The sequence below is a fragment of the Volvox carteri genome, assembly GCF_000143455.1.
Source record: "Volvox carteri f. nagariensis unplaced genomic scaffold VOLCAscaffold_19, whole genome shotgun sequence".
Taxonomy (NCBI): Eukaryota; Viridiplantae; Chlorophyta; class Chlorophyceae; order Chlamydomonadales; family Volvocaceae; genus Volvox; species Volvox carteri.
The window spans coordinates 967190-986558 of NW_003307562.1; the positions used below are offsets into that span (position 1 = coordinate 967190).

The 19369-nt window shown below is 60.5% G+C and overlaps 1 protein-coding gene across 1 annotated transcript in view; it reads left to right on the forward strand.

The window, feature by feature from the left end:
- Nucleotides 1-10827: 10827 nt before the first annotated feature.
- Nucleotides 10828-19369, forward strand: part of VOLCADRAFT_91035 (uncharacterized protein) — a gene marked incomplete at both ends in the record, with an annotated part of 9808 nt that continues 1266 nt past the window's right edge. The window contains 10 exons of the mRNA XM_002950494.1: nt 10828-10891; nt 13224-13273; nt 13811-13863; nt 14307-14905; nt 15181-15243; nt 15658-16158; nt 16423-16720; nt 17141-17634; nt 18445-18656; nt 19016-19271. Coding sequence (XP_002950540.1) covers nt 10828-10891; nt 13224-13273; nt 13811-13863; nt 14307-14905; nt 15181-15243; nt 15658-16158; nt 16423-16720; nt 17141-17634; nt 18445-18656; nt 19016-19271 — 2590 coding nt within the window. The remainder of the gene's footprint in view (nt 10892-13223; nt 13274-13810; nt 13864-14306; nt 14906-15180; nt 15244-15657; nt 16159-16422; nt 16721-17140; nt 17635-18444; nt 18657-19015; nt 19272-19369) is intronic.

Sequence of the window (19369 nt, forward strand, 5' to 3'; positions counted from 1 at the left end):
TCGCGGTTCCAGAGTGGCGTTGGGGAAAGGGGAGGAAGGAGGGGTGGTAAAGGGGAGGGCTTGTGTGAGTTCGACAGTGGTGGTCGAATAGGAAAATGGAGGCGTTTTAGTGTAGCTGTCCCGGGCGCGAAAGGGCGCGCGTCTCCATTTTCCCATCCACCCCCCAACGGGCTTCACCCCTCGTTGACCACCAATTTATACACCAAAACGAAAAATGAACAACGTTAAGCCGCTTCCAGACCTGAGCGACCCAAATCGACCCAACGGGAGCCCCTAATTCTGTTCGATTGCTCGTTAATTAACCAACAACCTAACCGACGCAACCAACAGATCTGTGAGGTCATCTGGACGACAGTAGATTTCAACGTCCAGAGCGCCGGGGCGCCGGGGGACACCAGCGGCGGCAGCCCCGGCGGTGGCGGTGGCGGCGGGCCACCCGCCCTAGCGCAGGCTGCGCTGCCGCTGGTCCAAGCCATCGTGCCCGCGATCATGGGGCTCAGGGGCCGGTTCGCCGTGGCATCCGGGCGCGGCGGTGCGGGTGCGGCCCAGGGCGAGTTTGACGATGATGAGGACACCGCCAAGGGCATGGCCCGTCTGTTCTGCGAGGTCGGGGAGGCCTACCTGTCACTCATCATCTCGGCGGTGGCGGAGGTGAGGAGGGTGTGTGATGGGGCCTTCCACCCGGTGGGGGTCTTAGGGGACTGCGTGCTTTGGTTTCGGAGGTATTACTGCCGGGAAGTGGCGCACGGGAGGGGGGGGTATAGAAGACATCAAGGAAGGGGAGTCGGTGGGGGATTTTTTGAAAACCGTTGTGGAATGTGGAAAGGCGGGGGACCGGCCCCGGTCGACCGCCGTGTGCTCTTCCCGTGAAGCATGTGTGTATGCATGTATGTATGTATGTATGTCCCCCATTCCCGTTCCCGCACCCGCGCAGATAGACCGATGTGTCGCGGGAGTTCACACAGGTTAAGCCCACCTGTCGAGGCCCCCGCACCCCGCTGCTCCCCAACCGCTGCTCCCCAACCGCTGCAATCATCGATCTTACGAGTGATATATGATCATTCTCTCTCTTTTTCCCGTGTTTCATATTTGGGTGTCTCGCCATCGCACGATTCTCTGCCGGCCGCGACCCCAGGTTCGAGCCCCGGTGGAGGCGCTTTTGGAAGTGGCTGCTTACCCGGACTTCGGCATCTGCTCAATGAGCTTCAACTTTTGGCACAGGTATAAAACCCAGCCCCGGCACGAGGCCGCAAGCCCCGCGGGTTGATGAGCTGCTGTAAAGCGAAAGCGGGAAAGGATAGCAATTACGCCGCATTTGGTGTTCCCCATCGTCCACGTCTTCCTTTGCCCCGGCACTCTTCTTTGCCTTCAAATTTTCCTTCTCCGAAACCTGAAACCCCCTTAAAACCCCTTCCAATTCCGCCCCAGGCTCTCCCGGCAGCTGCTTACCGGTATCTCCGCCACCTCATCCGGCGGCACCGGCGGCAGCGGCAGCAGCAGCGGCAATAGCGCAGTGGATGCTGCGGAGCGAGAGCGGCGGCGGCAGTTCTTCCTGCCGGCCTTTGAGAGGCTGGTGCAGCTCATCCGGGGCAGGGTCAGGTGGGACGATGCTGGATGTGTGTAAGGGGGGGGCCCGGGGGCTTATGCAACTAGCAGAAAAGAATATGGTGGGATGGGGAAGGCACGGGAAGGGATCCTGGAACGGTGCGTATGTATGTATGTATGTTGGGGAGCTGCTGTGGGACGCGATGGGAGAGGCCGGTGGGGGGTGGAGAGCAGCATTGGGTGAGGAAAGAGGGCGCATGGTTGCTTGATGGTGGGTGTGTGCGGGTGAAGGGCGGGCTCTTCGGCGCGGGACGTCGACAGTTTCTTCTTCTTCCACTAACCGATCCACTCCAGTCCAGCAGTCATTTCCCTGTGTCTCCCAATAGACCTCCTAGATCCTCCGCGTGTTCCCGCCATCGCGACCATGCCGTACAGGGAGCCCGAGTCGTACAGCAGCTGGTCCAAGGACGAAAAGCACGAGTTCCGATCTGCACGTGACGAGGTAGAGGCCGGGGGGGTTGGGTGAGGGTTGGGGGGCGGTGGGGTGGGGTGGGGTTAGCTATGAGAGACACCCCCCTTGGGTAGGTACGCACAGCAAAACCTTCCCGTACGGCAGCTTCTTACGTACAGCTTCTTACATCCTCAATGTGCGCCTGAGCTGGTCTGTGCACGTCTCCCCGCCTGTATGTTGTATTTGCATTCGGGGCTATTAATACCTTGACCACGGAAATCGAATTGTCCCCATCATTTGTGTGAAATCGATCGTGAATTTGAACGCCCCGTAGGTTGGTGATACGCTAGAGGATTCGGCTGCGGTGCTGGGATTCGGACGCTGTCTGGCGCTGCTAGTTGAGCCTCTGGCGGCGCTGAGCCAGCAGCAGCAGCAGCAACAGCAGCAAGGAGGAGACGCGGGGGCAGCCGGCGGCGCCGGGGCCGGCGCGGCCGGCGGAGGCGGAGGCAATCGTGGGTTCGACTGGCGCACGGCGGAGGCGGCTTTGTTCTGCATCAAGTACGGCGTACGGGACGGACGCAAGGGGCCGCGGCGCGTGGTGCGCGTGGCATTGAAATTTGCTGATGAAAACTTATTGGGGTGGTGATGGTGGCAGGGTTTAGTTCCGGTTATTGATGGTGATGGTTAAGATGATGCTCAAGATGGCTGGGCCGCCTTTTCTCTCCGCGGTGGCGTGGTTTGAAGATTTGGGTTGTTAGCACGTATTTGTTTTTCATCACGTATTCCTTCCGACCTCCCCCCTTTTGGCAGTCACTGGTCAGTTCTGCTTCTTCTACACTCTTTCCTTGGCAGCAACTTCACTCGTTCACGTGGCTCGTCTTTCCCCCCGGGCCCCCGGTGGCACTTGCTAGCCCGCTCCCCTCCCGCTCAGCCAGACCATGTCCCGACTAAAAACGATGTTTGCTTGAACCTCTTAGGGTTCCGAAACCCCAACCCTGCACCTGCACCAATAGACGCACACTCCTGCTGCTGCTGCTGCTGCCGCCGCAGGTCCATTCATCGCCACGCGACCAGCCCCGGGGACCCCTCCCTGCAGCAGCTCCTGGAGGCCCTCCCTGGACTGCCCCGCGACTTCCCCCAGCTTCAGGCCACGGTGTGCAGTACGATAGCCCGGTATGCCCGGTGGCTGGAGAGGTCCATGCAGGTGTGTATGTATGTATGTATGTATGTATGTATGTATGTATGTATGTATGTATGTATGTATGTATGTATGTATGTATGTATGTATGTATGTATGTATGTATGTATGTATGTATGTATGTATGTATGTATGTATGTGACTTAGGTTACACCGTGGGCCGCGAGAGCCAGGGGCCGAAGCCGAAACACAGCGCAAGGGTCGGGAGCACACAGGGGTTAAGACGAACCACTGGTGAATGAAGCCAGAGATACCAGCGATAGTCAGATAGTGCAGGAGAAGACAAGTGATGGGGAGCAGGGGCAAACTGGGTCTGGGTTCCGCTCTGGGCTGATGACGAAGAGTGGGAAGAGCGCGGCATTGCATGGCATGGCACGTGTGAAGGAGTACAGGGTGTCAGTTGCGCCAGACGTCCAGAGCGCCAGTGTGCTGCTGGGAGTGCAAAGCGGGAGGGGGCAGGGTGGTAGACCTAGGAGGACGTGTGCAGGATTGGGGGTTCTTGGCGGCTTCTGAGGCCATCACTTGCACTGCTTAGCGTAACCGTGTTTTCATAGACTCCCCCCCGAGGTGGGGAACCTCCCTTTCATCCCACCCCCCCCCCACACACACACACATGCATGCGTGCATGCACCTTCCGATGTCTCGCGCTGCAGGCCGGCTACTGCCAACCGTTGCTACAGCGACTGCTTGGCCTGGCTGTAGCAGACCTGGAGCTGCCGGGGGGGTACTGCCAGGCCGCTGCTGCGTCGGCTGTACGGCATCTGTGTGAGGAGTGCGGCGCCTTCATGGGGTCTTGTTTGCAGGTAAGACCACCACTGGTTTCGGAGACACGGAGATTCGTTGCAGGCTGTCCTAGTAAAAATTGCAACCTGGTTGCGATCCTCCCGACATCGTAGCTGGTAGCAGAGCGCCGTTCCCTGTGTTGTGTCTCCGTGCTGCATTTCCCTCCGTACGACAGGACCTTCTAGGGCTGTACAACAAGGTCTTATCCATGGGAGCCGCCGCCAGGGCGCCTGCCGGGGCGAATGGAGTGGCGGCGGCCGGGGCTGGCCAGTCGATGCTGCTGGTAAGCGGGAGAGAGGGGCGGGAGCCAGGGAGGGGAGTTGCTGGGGCTGGAGGGAGGGAGGGAGGGAGGGAGGGAGGGCGCGGGGAGATTGGTGAACGGGGCGTGCGGCGGGAGAGCAGAGCGAGAGAGTGAGAGAGGTTTGAAAACGGGAAGGGAGGAGGGTTTGGGAGAGAGTTTGAGAGAAAGAGAAGCGCATCTGAAAGCCCCACGGCCCTTCGCGCAGGAGGAGGACGTGGAGTCCATCATCGCGGCGGTGTGTCAGGCCGTGTCGCAGGCGGCAGCGCCCGAGCAGCGCTCTCAAGCGGGAGGTGCGCTGCTGATGCCCGTACTGCAGCAACTGCAGGACGCGCTGGCGGCGCTGGGGCCCCCTCCGCCGCCGCCGCCGCCACCGCCGCCGGCGGCAGCGGGGGGGGCCTCGGGCGCACCGGTTCCTCCCCCGGCGCCTCCCCCCGTGGCTACCGCCCATCCGCACCTCAACCCGTTGGTTGACCGGCTGGCGGAAGTGTTTGGTCGTACAGCGGATAGCGATGTGGTGGCGCAAATGCTGAGTGAGTGAAGGGGGGGCCCCCGTTTGTGAAGGGGGGACGTTTTTTTAATAGTAGTTGGATTACTCATTGAAGCCATACCCCTGTTGAGCAAGTCTTCCAGGTGGGCTGGGGAAGGGGGACGTTTTTATGGGTAAGGGCACGTTTTCTCACAGTACCCCCTGTGCCTCCGAAACCGTGCTCAGCCCGGGTCAGTCGGCTTCCCGACACAGCTCCTTAACGGCAGCTTGCGGTTCCTCCCCTCTCAACCCTGACATCTCAATTGGATTCGCCTGGTGGTCCATCCACTGGTGCCTTCTCCATGACGCTTCATCACTCTTACCTCCTACCTTTTCCTAAGGCTAAGGCTTTCCGCTTATCCGTCACACACACATACACACAAACACACATCCCCCGTGCACTTCTCCGTATCCCTCTGTATCCCCCCGCCGTACATGTCCCCCCGCCGTACATATCCCGCTGGGTTCGCAGTGACCTCCTGGCCGGTGCTAGACGCCCTCATGGTTCGCTGCGCCGGCTGCTCCAAAACAATAGAGCATGTGCTCCGTACACTTCGGTACGGCATCAAGGGCGCCGGACGCTCCGCCGCGCAGCTGCTCCCCACGCTGCTCGAGGTGCTGCCATCCCGGTTCACAGCGACCCGCCACTCGGCATTTCTGTAAGTCGGGGTGGGGGACGGTGCGCCGCGGTGACGGAGAGGGTTGTGCGCACGGGTAATCCGGCGGATGAGGCCGTTTAGAAGCACCGTGTGGGTTTCGGAGGCACCTGACGTGTGGGTTTCGGAGGTTGGGGATTCGGTGACGTGCCGGGGTTGGCGTCGGCACGTATCACTCTCGCATACCAACTCTCATTCCCCCCAGGGGCAAGGTTTCGGTGACTACTGGCAAAGTGAATCAATGGCTGCTTGGGACATCGTCAAAATGTTTTGTCGTTTCTGCAGCTTTGAACCCACCCACCCCATGCGTCACGTTCGTAACCCTAGGCCCCTTTCTTAGTCCATACGGTACGACGAACCCATCCAGGAACCACATGTCCAAAAATGCTCCTTTTGAATCCCCTTCCTCCTGCTGACGTTATAAGTCACGCGCTTCCCGTGCAATCGTTCTCCTTCCCTTAACACTTCTCCTCCGGGCTCCCCCTACCCCCCTCCCCCCACACCGCACACACAGCTTCATCGTTTCTGAGCTGGTAAAGTTCTTCGGTGATGACACGTCTAAGGACAGCACCCTGGCGCTCATTTTGGCGGGACTTATTACGGAGGCGGGCAGGTAGGGTGGATGGTGCGGCTGGGGGATGGTGGTCGTGGTGGTGGTGGTGGTGGTGGTGGTGGGGTGCTAGGAAGGATGGATTTCCTCCCCTCCATGCACATACATACATACACATACAGATGCATGCATGCATGCATTCATATACATTCATGTATACATTCACATATATACATACATACATATATTCATATATACATTCACAGATTCATTCATACATACATACATACACCTTATGGCAGGCGGCTGGCAGAAGTTAAGGCCTGACTTCTGCTCCCAGTCGATCCAGTCGACCCGGGTTCAAATCCGCCTGCCAGCTCCTCGGGTGATTGAGGAGTGATGAAATGGGAGGTGGCCCCCCATCATATGGACGGTGTAGGACGTGATAATATCAACTTGCGAGCTGACCAGGAACTAAGTTGATGCGCCGTTGATCCGCTAGATTTGGTTTGATGCTGGTGGTGAGTTGCCGAACCCAACGAATACATTCTGAAGTCGGATGGGGTGACGGATTAGGGTGCCCCTCTAGCAGGGGAGAGCAGGGACTGCCCCGGGAAAGGGGGCCGCTGGCGAAGTTAACCACCCTGTAACAACATACATACACCTCGTGCGAACTCCGGGGTTTCTTGTGGCCTACTTCCTGTACCATGAGACCTCCCGCCTCACGTGCCCCCTCCCCCTGCAGGCCCCTGACCAGCTTGGCCGCCCTCACCTCCGCACCCGACATGGTGGACGACTTGTTCCTGCTGGGGCTGAGGGCGCTGGGCTACGCGCCGCGGCTGCTGTTGGCGCCCCCCGGGCCTCCCGGGGCGGACTGCCGCGCGCTGGTCACATTGCTGGACGTGGCAATGGTGCGTGTGTGTATGTATGTATGTGTGTATGTGTGCATGCCTTGAAATGATTCGAGCCGCAAAAAACAAGTGATAGGTGAGAAGTGGTACAAGAGTAAGAACGTTAACGTTGATGTGTGTTGGGTGGGGGTCGGGAAGGGGAAGGCAGAGGCTATTAAGACGCGCATGATGGGGAGAACGGCCTAGGGGGAAAGGAGGGGGCTCAGCACGTGGTGGCGATGAAGGACCGGCAACGTACTGGGGTTTGCGGAGAGGAGGAGGAGCCGGCAGGTAAGGAGGAACCTCAGGCACCCTATGGCGCTAGGAAATCCTAGACCCCCTAAATTTGTCTTCGTTGCGGAGTGCTGGGTGCTAGTAGAGTAATGACTCCTTCCTTACACCCTCTTCATCCCCTACCTACTCGCGCCGTCGCCGATGCCGGCGCCCTTCGTTCCCTATACGTGGCTCTCTCTCTCCTCCAACATGCAGATTGGCTGCGTGATGCAGCACCGGGAGGCCAACGGCTCCGTGCTGGGGTTCATCGCTCGCCTCACGTCACCCACCACCCTCGCTCGCTGTCCGTCCACCGCCGCCGACGTGCTCGGGGCTCACCTGCTGCCCCGCGCGCCTATCTTTGTCCGGCTGCTGCTGTCGGGTATCTCTGGCACGCTGCCGCTGGGTCGCGTGTCGGTGGTGGGGGCGGCGCTGATCGGTGTGGTGGGGTTTGGGGCGACGAGGGCGGCCAGCGGGGGCGGGGGCGGGGGCTCGGTGGATGTGGGATCGAGCCAGGGAATGGGGTGGTTGGCGGCGGCGTTGCAGGCGGTGCCGGACGTGGCGGCGACGTCGAGCGACAAGCAGGTGTGTGTATGTGTGTGTATGTATGTGTGTGTATGTATGTGTGTGTATGTATGTGTGTATGTATGTGTGTATGTGTGTGTCGGAGCGCCTGGGCGTGTGTCTCTCTGAACGTGTTTCTTACTAATCCGTGGCTAACCCGTGGTCTGCATGCGATGCGTGCTCTGGGTGTGCGCGTACGTGGTGTATGTCCCTGCTTTCCCTCGTATCTCGGACATGCTGTGGAAGAACCCGAAACGTGCGCTCCTTTGCGTGTTCTTTGTGGCAGTGTATATATGTCTGTCCTTTACACAGCTTACAGAACCACGTCTTGTGTGTGTGACGGGAAGCAGCCCCAACGACCCCAAACTGTCCCAACCCACTTCAACGAATACCGTTGCTACAACTGCTGTGCACGCCAAAGCTTTCGCGATAAACTCCAACCGACCCGACCCTAGTCATAACCGACCGACTCTTAACTGCTAACCAAGCAACCCCAACCGCGCACACAGGCCTTCCTGGGTGCCGCCACTGCGGCTCTGCGTGCTGGTCCCCGGTCGGGGCCCAACCCCGAGGACAGCGACATGATGGCCAACGGAGACGGAGGTGAGCGGCTCGGGGCGGACGGCGGGGTGGAGGTTGTAGGGTGGGATCCCTTCCTGGATGGGTTTGAAAAGACCACAGTGACCCACGGGACTGCTCCATGAACCCGTGTGAACTCTGGGTTCCGCCAATGGGCAAGTGCCCTAGTGCGCACGGTACATGAGAAGCGGGGGCCCGGATATTGCGCGCATCTGCCTATGCAGTTACGGGGGGGGGGAAAAGGGAAGACGACGATAGGAATACTACAAGTAATACGGCCCCTTTACGTAGAAGCACCCCGTCTCCTTACGTAAAAACATGGCCGATCCTGCTGGTCGTGCTGCTGCTGCTCCTGCTGCTGCTCCTGCTGCTGCCAATGCACATTTTGGTCCTCCACCTCCCGGTTGCTGTAGCAGGCAGTGGCGGTTATTACGACAGCGGGTGGGAGGCCGCCTGCCAGGAGTTTGCTGACCTGTGCCGCCGCAACAAGAGGGCACGGCAGGCGGCCCAGGCGGCGTTGCTGCCCCAGGAGCTGGCGGCGGCGGTGGACCTAGGGGAGCGGCGCCGGGGGGGCTGAGCGGGGCTCGGATTCGACGGGTTGGGGAGAGGGGGAGGGTCGGGTTTGTGTTTCGGGTGTTGAGTTCACCTTAAGGAGCATCGTGCTTGGGTGGAGAGGGAAAGACTTGTTGCTGGCAGGGCTTTTTTAAGGCGCCAGCGGATGGGGGCGTGGGGAGATGTGGGAGGTGGGTTGAGTGGGCGCGGTGCCACTGTGGTGAGGTGGTTTAGATTATTCGACTTTGTAGTGTGTGGGGGGTGCGGTGGAGGTGGAGATGATATGGGGGGCCCAAGGGAGTGCCAGAGTGTGTGTGTGTATGTGTGCAGCGGACGTGGAGAGTTTGGGAGCAGGCGGGTTCCGAGGAAACGACACGTGAACGCAGACCTTACGGCGGAGAAAGTGGAGAGGAGGCATGGAACGGACGAACAGACGTATGGACAAAACAGGCAACGTGGTTATACCTTGCAGCATCAGCAGTAGCAGCACCAGCACCAGCACCACCATCAGCAGCAGTAGTGTTTCGTCTGCTGCTACCACTGCGCTGCTGCTACCAGCATTCATTGGCCTGGAGGGAATTCCTTCGCGGTCGAGGGCGAAAGGGTCTCATGGCCGCATGGGCCTCGGATTGGGAGGCACCAGATTTCTGCTGCTGCTCTGCTGGGGGGGACTTCGTAGGGGAGACCGGGGCGCGGAGGCGGCGTCGTGTCCCATAGCGCGGGGTAGACACGGTTGTTGAGGGCCAGACGACCGGGCCCCGCTTATGGGTGCTGTGCATGGAGGGAGGTGCGCGTGCAAATAAGAATGGATGGATGGATGGATAGGGGGAGTGTGGGCGCGCACTCCACGAAGGGCAATGATGTTGCCGCAGTCGGCGGCAGTAGCAGCAGCAGTAGCAATATGGAAAGGTCAATGCAGACCATGGAAGGCGCCGTCGCATGGGTGGGGGCGGAGCTAGGGGAGAAGGAGCGGGGTTCGGTACATCGTGTCGTCATCGTCATCGTCGTTAAGATTGTGGTGGTGGGCAGAGGCGGCGGTGGGCGCTGGATCAGGAAACGTGTATACGTCCCGGGAGGCCCCCCTGCTAGATAAGAAACTGCAGCTCCAGATTGGATGGCAAGGCACTGCTCGGCAGCTCGTAAAGGGAGTCAGGATGTGTTGCTCAACTGCCGCCCTGATGTGTATGTGCCTCCCTCTCTGCAGATGTCATCGTTTATTTTTGCAGCCTGCCGTCCGTCTTTGCGCTGCTGCTGGTAGCAAGGTACCGAGCCAGCTGCCATTCGCCTGCAGTCCTACAATTCTGTGCGCGCGCTTTTTTGTGTTGCTGCAGAGCGGCTGCCGGAGCTCCTACCTGTCCTGTGTTGTCCTTTCTGTGGCCGCCGCGAGGGTCAACCCTCAGAAACTGTCGATGCGCGGTAACCGTTACCGTTATGGTGACCGTTAGGGACCGTTGCGCCTGAGTAACGGCCAGCAGCCAGATGTGTGTGGTGTCGAAATTGCAGACAGAATTCTTCACGTAGTAGCACAAACGCCCGTACAGTCTCCCTCCGCTATTCCATGTCGCTGCAAGCAAAGCTTCATGCATGCCTCGATTACGTGCGATACCGCTCACATCTGCATGCCCCAATGCTGTGCACTGCTCGACGGTAGCCCCAACGCTGTGCACCTTGCCACGTCTCCCTGCCGCGGTGACCTGGCCAGCTAGAACTCTTAACCAATGATTCATACAGCTATTTCAAACGTACTGCATTCTCCTCCTCCAGCTCGTTCTGCTGCTTAAGGAAGTAATCCTACCCTGGAAAGCCCCTCCGCCGTGGAGGTGAAGGGCGCCGCAGACGCCACAGCACCTGGCCTGGAAAGTTTCCATAACCCGGAACCCAATCCGCTCACAACCCACCTGTAGTGCTTACACTACTATTGAGGCTACAGAATGTGTGCCGTTGTGATGGCACGTAAACATGTGCGAGCAAGGTCCCGTCGCTGTTGACCTGTTGATGTTGGGCACTGTTTACTGCCCTGGAGGTACGCTTCATGATTATAGCGAAGGGCTATCGAGGCTGAGCGCTCACTGCTGCTTTGAGGCAGCTGCTCTGCTAGAGGCAGGGCTCACTGGGGCCGGCTGGCGGTGCGGCGGCCGGTGTGAAGCAGTCGTGACGTCGCGCCATCATAGCTTCCCCGCCATAAGTTTAGCCGCTGCGTAAGAGTTTAAGCTAAAATACGGTGGGGAGTGAATCGAAATAGCTGGATTTAAGAGGGCAAGGAACATTTTGTGCGCGTGGCGTCCGAGCGCGCCTCAAGTCTCCGTTACATCCTGACGATGACAATCCCCTGTTAATGACAATCCCCTGCCTCAGAGTACAGCCATTAAGAGCATATCAGCATATAACAACACATGTAATTTTCATGCGTGCTTTGGGCCCGGGCAAAGACGCAGTTATGCAGCACGCAGCATGACGTCTGACCTGGTCTGACATATTTCAATCGGGTCGCGGCGCATCGACAGATCAGGCCTGGGATAAGACCGCGCGGATCGCGGATTTCACGAATATGTCCTTGTATAATATTACCTTGACAGTTTCGGTCATCGTTTCTCTGCTGTGATGCAACGGAACGAGCCCTCCCTCTCATCGGAGAGAACCAGTAGGCAATCCACAGCAAAACCACATGCATTTGCACCCATCATGTCTGCATGTTTTTTGTTCGTCAAGGGCTATCTTTTGGTGTTGCTGTGACCCAAGCGTTCTGTGCTAACGCTCAAAGCGGATTGCGTCGTATTGTGCGAAGGCGCCATAACCGCGGAAGATTCCTGCTTCGCACCGATAGCCGACCAGCCAAGTTCCGTGGCCGATAAAGTTTTTTTCCTTGCAGTAGCACCTACCTTATCAATCGGTCCGGAACGCATGGAAACAGCCGAAGGGCAAGAAAAAGGAGCAGTAGACGGAGGCTGCACGTCAACTTTTTCCGTGTCTGCGTAAGATTATTTAGCAGGAACAGCAATAAGGTGAGATCGGTCGGTCGGTCGGGATCGTGTTTCCTACGCTGATAAGTCTGATTTGTTTTGTTCTCCTGCTGAAACGGGCGAAACTTGACAGTGTTAAAGGGCTGCAGTAGCTCTGCCTTCCAAGGGCCAAAAACCACAAAAGCTTTGCGTTGCCCATACGGTAGATTACAGGTGTTTTTTGAGCGTCCTATGCGGCATTAGGACTGATAAACGATTTGTGCGCGGGGAAAGTGTTGTCCAATGCCTTGTCGATACAGATTAGCGATCGGTGCGGGTTTCCTTCTTCTGACGAAACAGGTCCGGTACCATCCTTAAATATCCATGTCACTTTCTGTCCTTGCACAAGGCAAGGCAGACCGCGCGGGGCGGAAACGGGGGGATGCCCTTGCTGCTGCTGCTCTGACCCACGGGTCACATCTCACGCGGCGTACCATACACAACAGGACGCACGCTTCGCCCCACCTTCTCTTTCCACCAGCCTTCCCCCATATCCCTCCTCCTACTTTCGTTCCCCTTGACTAGTATCTCGTCAGTTTGTACTCATCACTATCATCGGCCCGAGGTTTTACTTTTCACGCGCCCATTCTTCGCCGTCCCACCCTCCCACCCACTCTCCCGTACTGGTCCCCGGCTGTTCTGCGCGGCCTGGACCCATCCAGGCAGGCTACATGAAGCTCTCCGATTCGGACTCACGGACGTTTCAAGAACTAAGCGAACCGCAGGTCCAACAGCAGCGTGTGCAACCCGGGCCTTGCGGCGGCGGTGGCGGCGGCGGCGGCGGCGGCGGCGGCAACGGAAGTGTGTTTGGGTCCAACAGTAGTGAACCAGCCACAGGGAATTATGATCCAGTGATCAAAAGAGAGACGCCGCTGCCGCGCGCCGATGATGCAGATGGACCCGCGCTCAGGTCCGAACCTGAACCTGAATCCACGGCGGTCGGATCCGGATCTGGATTTTCAGGAACTATCTCGATCCAGCCAATTAGTCCATCTAGCCGGCGGCGGCGGCCCGTGTTTGGTGGCGGTGGCCTGATGGCGTTACGGTCTCCCCCCCGGCATAGCCCCTGCGGGGCCCAGGACGCGGCTGCTGCTGCTGCTGCTGCTGCTCATGGGCCGTTGGTACAACCACCTGCTGTTGGGAGCCAACCGCTTTTGCAACCGCTGTCGCAGCCTTCGCCGGAAGACAGGCAGACATTCTCAGTGTCGCAGCAGCAGCAGCAGCAGCAGCAGCAGCAGCAGCAGGAGGAGATGGGGCAGGTGGAGCCGGGCCACCACCCGCCAGCCCCCGGCTGCGAGGGCCAGGTAATACAGGGCTTGGTGAACCAGGGGCCCCACGCCGCCGCCGCCTCGACAGTCGCTGAGGAGGCCGCGGCGGAGGCGGCGGAGGCTAAGCACACATCCTGGGTGGGTCTCGAGCCGGCGGGGGTAGCGCCGGCGGCGGCGTCACCAGCCCCGGCGGCGGCGGCGGCGGTGGCGCCGGACGCTCCGCAGCAGCCTGATGCGGCGCGCGTCACAACTTTGGAGCAGCAGCAGCTGAAACAGGAGCCGCCGCCGCCGCCGCCGCGGCCGCAATCGGAGGACCCAGACTCGTCCCATCGAACCCTGCCGTTGCCCGTACAACAGCAGCAGCAACAGAAACTTCAGCAGCTACAGCTACAGCAGCAGCCGCAGCAGCCGCTAGATCCGGAGGTCGTGGAGCAGCTAAAGTGCGCTAGCCTGGAGGCGGTGAGGCAGCCAGGTGGCCGGGGAGTTGGACGAGCAGGGGAGCGGGGATGGGGGGGAGGGGAGCAGCAGCAGCAGCAGCAGCAGCAGCAGCTGCCGCTGCAGCAGCATCGAGAGGAGGCCAGTACTGCTGCTACAGCTGCTGCTACTGCCGCCGCAAGCAGGTCAAGGGAACGGCTGCCAGTGGTACGGCAGTCCCCGGTGGGCTATGCCGTGGAGTGTAACGGCTACAGGGGGCTGTTCTATCCAGACCTGTACATCATCGCCTGCAGGTGTGTGTGTGTGTGTATGTGTGTGTTTGGCAGGAGGGGGGTTTGGAGGGGGGAATTGTGTCGCTGGGGTTTCATTCTTCCTCCGCTGCCTACACCTACTGGCACTGGTACCTGTAGCGGTAGTGGTAGTGGTGGTGGTGGTGGTGGTGGTCGTGGTGGTGGTGGTGGTTATCAGCTCTGTTTGCCAGCAGCTCTTGAGTCCGTGGGGGCCTCCCCCCGGGTGCCCCTTCTCGTCAGTGTGTTTTAGGGTTTCGCGGGTTTGTGTAGGGTGTGTGTGCTTTAATGATCTTCGGAGCCGCCGCGAGATGATCCGCCGGACGAGCGGTGCAGTGGCGGTGCACAAGATTAACAACCCTTCATATGCCGAAGTGAGCTCCGGAGCGTCGCGTGTGTGTATTCGAGTGGCGTTCGCTGTGGCGGGCCCCCCCCCGCCCCGCCCCCAGATGCACTCGGTGCCTGACTGAGGCGCACGGTCGTGGCAAGGCTTTCTACCCCTTCGATTTCGAGCGCCATGCCGGCATGGGCGCCAACAAGCGGTGGAAGAGCAGCGTGCGCGTAGCGGGGATGCACTGCAAGTCCCTCCCCTCCAGCGGCGGCGGCGGCGGCGGCGGCGGCGGCGGTTCCGCCGCCGACGGCTGTATGAGCCTGGGTCGATTCATGGAGATCCAGAACATACAAATCGAGCCCAGTGCACTGGCGCGCTCGTCCACCGCAGCGCCGCCGCCGCCGCCGCCGCCACCCACGTCGTCTGCGTTGGTACAGGAGGCCGCTGCAGCGGCCGGCTCCAGGCCGCCAACGGCGGCGGCGGCCATGCGTGTCGGACCGCCGACTAGAAGGTCAACATCGGCGGCGGCGGCGGCGGCGGCGGGGGCGCTGCCTCCCCCCGGAGTGCCCGGCAGTAGTCCTGAGTACCCCCCGGCTACTGCCGCGTCCCCTCCGGTTCCGGTGGCCAGCTACAGCCAGCTAGGACCCCGCCACCGGGCAGCGCTCTTCCCCGTGCTACCGCCCAACGTCCCCAGGATGGTTCCGCCCGAGTTGCAGGGTGGGTTATTACCGCCCGGTTGCCGTATCCTGGTGTGTCGTACTGTCGTGTAGCACTACATGGCCGTACAAGTAAGCTGACGGTATTCGCGTGTGTTGCTGTGTCGTCGCAGTCATCGTTCTTCTGCTGCGTCGGCCACTGTCCTGCGGCCGCGAAATTGTGACATGGATTAGTTTGCTGTCTGTGTTTGTTTTTTCTGTTTCCTGTGGAAACGAAACGGGTTGTACGGGTATTGCCGTACAATTTCGTCCAACTGCCGTACATCCAATATGCAGGGCATGCTATGGTCGGCCACCGCGTCCGGATTTATTGGCCCATTGACAAGGTGTACTACTCCGGTACGGTGACGGATTTTGACCCGAGAGCGCGACTGCCGTACCGCGTTGACTACGACGACGGCGACACAGAGCGAGTAAATCTCAACAAAGAGAACTGGCAGTTGGACGAGCGAGACGGAAAGCGGCTCCCTCCGAGCCTCTTGGAACGCGTGATAGCTGTAGCAGCAGCAGCGGCGGCGGCGGGGACTGTCGGCGCGCCGCAACTCGGTGCCGCCGCCATCGCGGCAGCGGGGGCAACTACAACTGCAGCGGCAGCAGCAGCAGCAGCAGCAACATCAGCGGCTGTAGCTGCCGCCGCCCCTGGCGGCGGCTCCGGCGGCAGCGGCGGCAGACGCCCAGCACCCGCAGGTTGCGTTCTACCCGCCGCCGACGCGGCTAGGCAGCTGCCGCCGTCGGCGCCGCCGCCGCCCCCAGTGGATCCGACAGCGCAACGTTGCCCCACGGCACCCAAGAACGTGGGAACGGGAAATGACTTCCCGGGCGGCCCGAGCAGCTGCGGCCTGGGGGGCCTTGTGGGCAACGGCGGCGGCGGCGGCGGCGGCGGGGAGGAGGAGCTGTGTCAAGCGTTGGCAGCGGCCGCCCCGGTGACGTCAGCGGCAGAGAGAGATGGGGGCGGCGGCGCCGACGGCGGCGATGGCAGGCTCGTCCAAGCCCGGCCGAGCAAGTTGCAGCTGCCAGATCTTAACAAGCAACAACCGCTACAGCAACAACCGCTACAGCAACAACCGCTACAGCAACAACCGCTACAGCAACAACCGCTACAGGGGCCCTCCGGGGAATCCATACGCAGCCCGTACAGCCAGCCACTACAGCCGCTACAGCTAGATGGCTCCGGAGAGGAGTTCGACGGTGGTGCCGGTGATCACAAAACCCCGTGCGGTGGTACGACGGCGGTGTTGGAAGCGTACGGAACAGGTGCGATTGCTGGTGGCAGCGCCGGCGGCGGCGATGATGATGGCGGCGCCGGCGGCGGCGCTGGCGACGACAAGGATGGTGACATGATGGATGTCGGAATTGTCGGCGGTGGTACGGCAACAGCCCGTACAAGGGATGACGGGGAGCTCTGGTTCTCCGGCCTCCAGTTGGCGGATCTTCCGGAAAGCGGGGAAGTACGGCATGACGGCGGCGGCATGCCCGCGGCCGCGCCATCACCACATCTGCCGTCGACGTCGACGTCAGCGGCGGCGGCGGCGGCGGCGGATGGAAACATGATCGAGAGTCCTGACGTTGAGCCCATTGATGTAGTGGGCCCGGCGGCGGCAGCGGATGGTACGACGAACCGTACGGCAACCAGGTCGGGAGATCTCCTGCAAGTGGGCGTCAGGGCCCCTAGTATCGGCGCCGTCGATGTAGCACACGTGTACTTTGATGGAGGCGGCAGCGGCGTCGCCGCCGCCGTTGGAACTGACGTCACGGAAGCTGCCGTACGCCGCCAGCAGCCCGGATCGGCGACGCCGGATGGTGACGTCCTGGAGGGGTCAGCGGCGGCGGCGGCGGCGGCGGGTGCAGGAGAAAAGAGAGAGGCCATGCCGGCGGGTTCGTACGGCAATGCGGAGGGTTTCTTAGTTGAGGAGTGGCGGGAGGAGGAGGAGGAGGAGGAAGGTGGGAACTTGGCGTTAGCGCAAAACACACACATGGGGCAGGATTCCTCCGGCCGAGGCGTCGCAGCGGCAGGAGAGGTGGCGGCGGCGGCAGCAGAGGAGGAAGAGGAAGAAGGGCTGCAACCCTCGCTAAGTATCGGCGTCGACGGCAGCGTTGATGACGGCGTCGACAGAAAGGTTGGGCGCAGCGGTGGCGGCGGCGGCGGTGGCAGCAGCGGGGGTGGCAGCAGCGGCAGCAGCAGCGGCGGCGGCGGCGGTGCTACTGCCGCCCAGCTTAGCGAGAGCGACATTCACAGCTCCCTTGTGAAGGCTTGCATGTGTGCGGAGGAGGACGAGGAGGCGGAGGAGGAACAGCAGGAGGAGGAGCGAGGTCAGGGCCACCGGGAAGGGCGTGAGTTCGAGGTGGAAGCGGAGGCGGCCGATTCACCGATGGCGGCTTCTGATAGCGGCGGCGGCAGCCCCGCCGCTGCCGTCGCGGCCGCCACCGCCGCGGCGACGGCGGCGAAACGCGTTCATCCGCAGGCTCTGTCCGCCGCCGCCGCCGCCGGCGCCGCCACTGACAGGGCAACTAATCAGCGTCGCCCATCGCTGGCGAAGAAGGCGGCGGCAGCGGCGGCGGCGGCGGCAGGTCGTGAGCTCGACGGGGCGATGCCGGTGACGTGCAACTACATCGACGCCTGGTTCCTGCTACGACATAAACTAGTTGCTTGCGACTGTGTCGGTTGTCGTACACAGCCTGGGAGCGGCAAGAGGATTTGCTGGACGCCCATCGGCTTTGAAGAACATGCAGGTCAGAGGCTGCTCGGATATGGCGAACTGTGTACGGCATGTGTACGGCAATACCTGTGGGCATAGGGTACCGCGGAGCGACACATACCAGATACTCCTAGATCTTATATACACAGAATTGATAAGCCAAAACTTAAAATTGAATGAATATTATGTTGTGTTGTATGTTGTGTGTAAGGTTTCGATCATTTAAATATTATTGGTTGTTACAGAGTGGGAGGTAAAACTTTCTGGGGCGATTGCGCACGTTGGATATATTGAAGGTTTGAACACCACAGAGCGCCATACACCATAGCCACAACGAATGTACTGCGTCGTACAAACTGTGCAAGTCCAAGGCGGTTGATTCTGCTTTCTAGATGCCTTCTCGTCCAGTCACCCGAACATGTGGGATTGGGGAATCTTCATATCTTCACCCCCGTGCCGCCCCTACCGGTGGATCCTGCCAGTGGGACACCCTCGCCTAGTCACCCTAGTCAAAACTTCTCAGTGGATCGCTCAGGTTTCGCACCCACCACCAGCATCCACAGATTATGACAGGTTGTCGATGGCTCAACCTAGGTGATCGAATGAAAAGAAGTAATCAGAAAATGAACTTATGCACCAGCCGAGAATCGAACTCGGGTCTGGTCCGTGGCAAGGACCTATGCTACCACTATACCACTGGTGCAATCAACTGCATATCGTGTGTCAGATGCAGAATTCGCACTCCATTGCACTTCAGTCATTCAACTTCCCCCTTAAAAACCCCACACGACGATGATAACTGCAACAACTACAACTACCACATCCACCACCTCAACCCGTGGAGGCATGAGAGCCAGCAAGAAATGGAAGAACAGTATCCGGATGAGGCCAGGGGCGGAAGTGGAGGTGGTTCCGGAGCCTGGCCACCTGGGGGCCGGCGGCGGCGGCGGCGGCGAACCGCTCGGCGAGTGGTTGGACCGCCGCGGCGTTGTGGTGCCACCCAGCAAGCAGCGCCGGCGGGTGATGGAGGCAGCTGAGGTGGAGCGCTGCGTTCTGGTGGGCTAGCTAGCTAGGGCGTTGGTTTGGTTTGGGGGGTTGGGTTAGTTTGAGGGTTTAAGACTTGAAGGCATAATCGCTGTTAGGTAAGTATGTATGTCGGAGTTGGCGTATTTTTCCTGTCCCGTTTTTCCCTTACCTGGATCTTCGTTCTGGATCTTCTCCCTCGTACACAGCCCTCTTTCCACCACCTTCCTGACATGACACAATTTATTTCTTCATGTTGCTTTTGGTTGGCCTTTTAAGACTCACCCCTCCACGCCGCCTTGGGAAACACCCCAACCACCGCAACGACCCCAACCACCGCAACGGCCCCAACCACCGCAACGACCCCAACCACCGCAACGACCCTGCTCCAGGCTCCCATCACGGGGGTCAGCAAGGTGTCGGCGGCCGTGGCGGCGCCGCCAGACACCACCGCCGCCGCGGCCGCCGCCGCCGCCGCTGCCAGGTTGGCCGCAGGCTCCATTCGTCCAGCCAGCAACATCATTGCCGCTACAAGAAAGCCGGCGACGGCGGCGGATACAGCTGCCGTACCACGGAAGCGAGGTCGAGACGTGGCGGCGGGAACGCCGCCGCGGCCACCGCCGTCACTGCCGGCGTCGGGAATGGAAGGTGGGGCTGGCGGCTTCGGCAGCGTGCCTCCGCCACCGCCAGCCGTAAAGCGGAATAAGTTTGATGCGGCAACACAACCTCGTGCCAGCGGCGGCGGC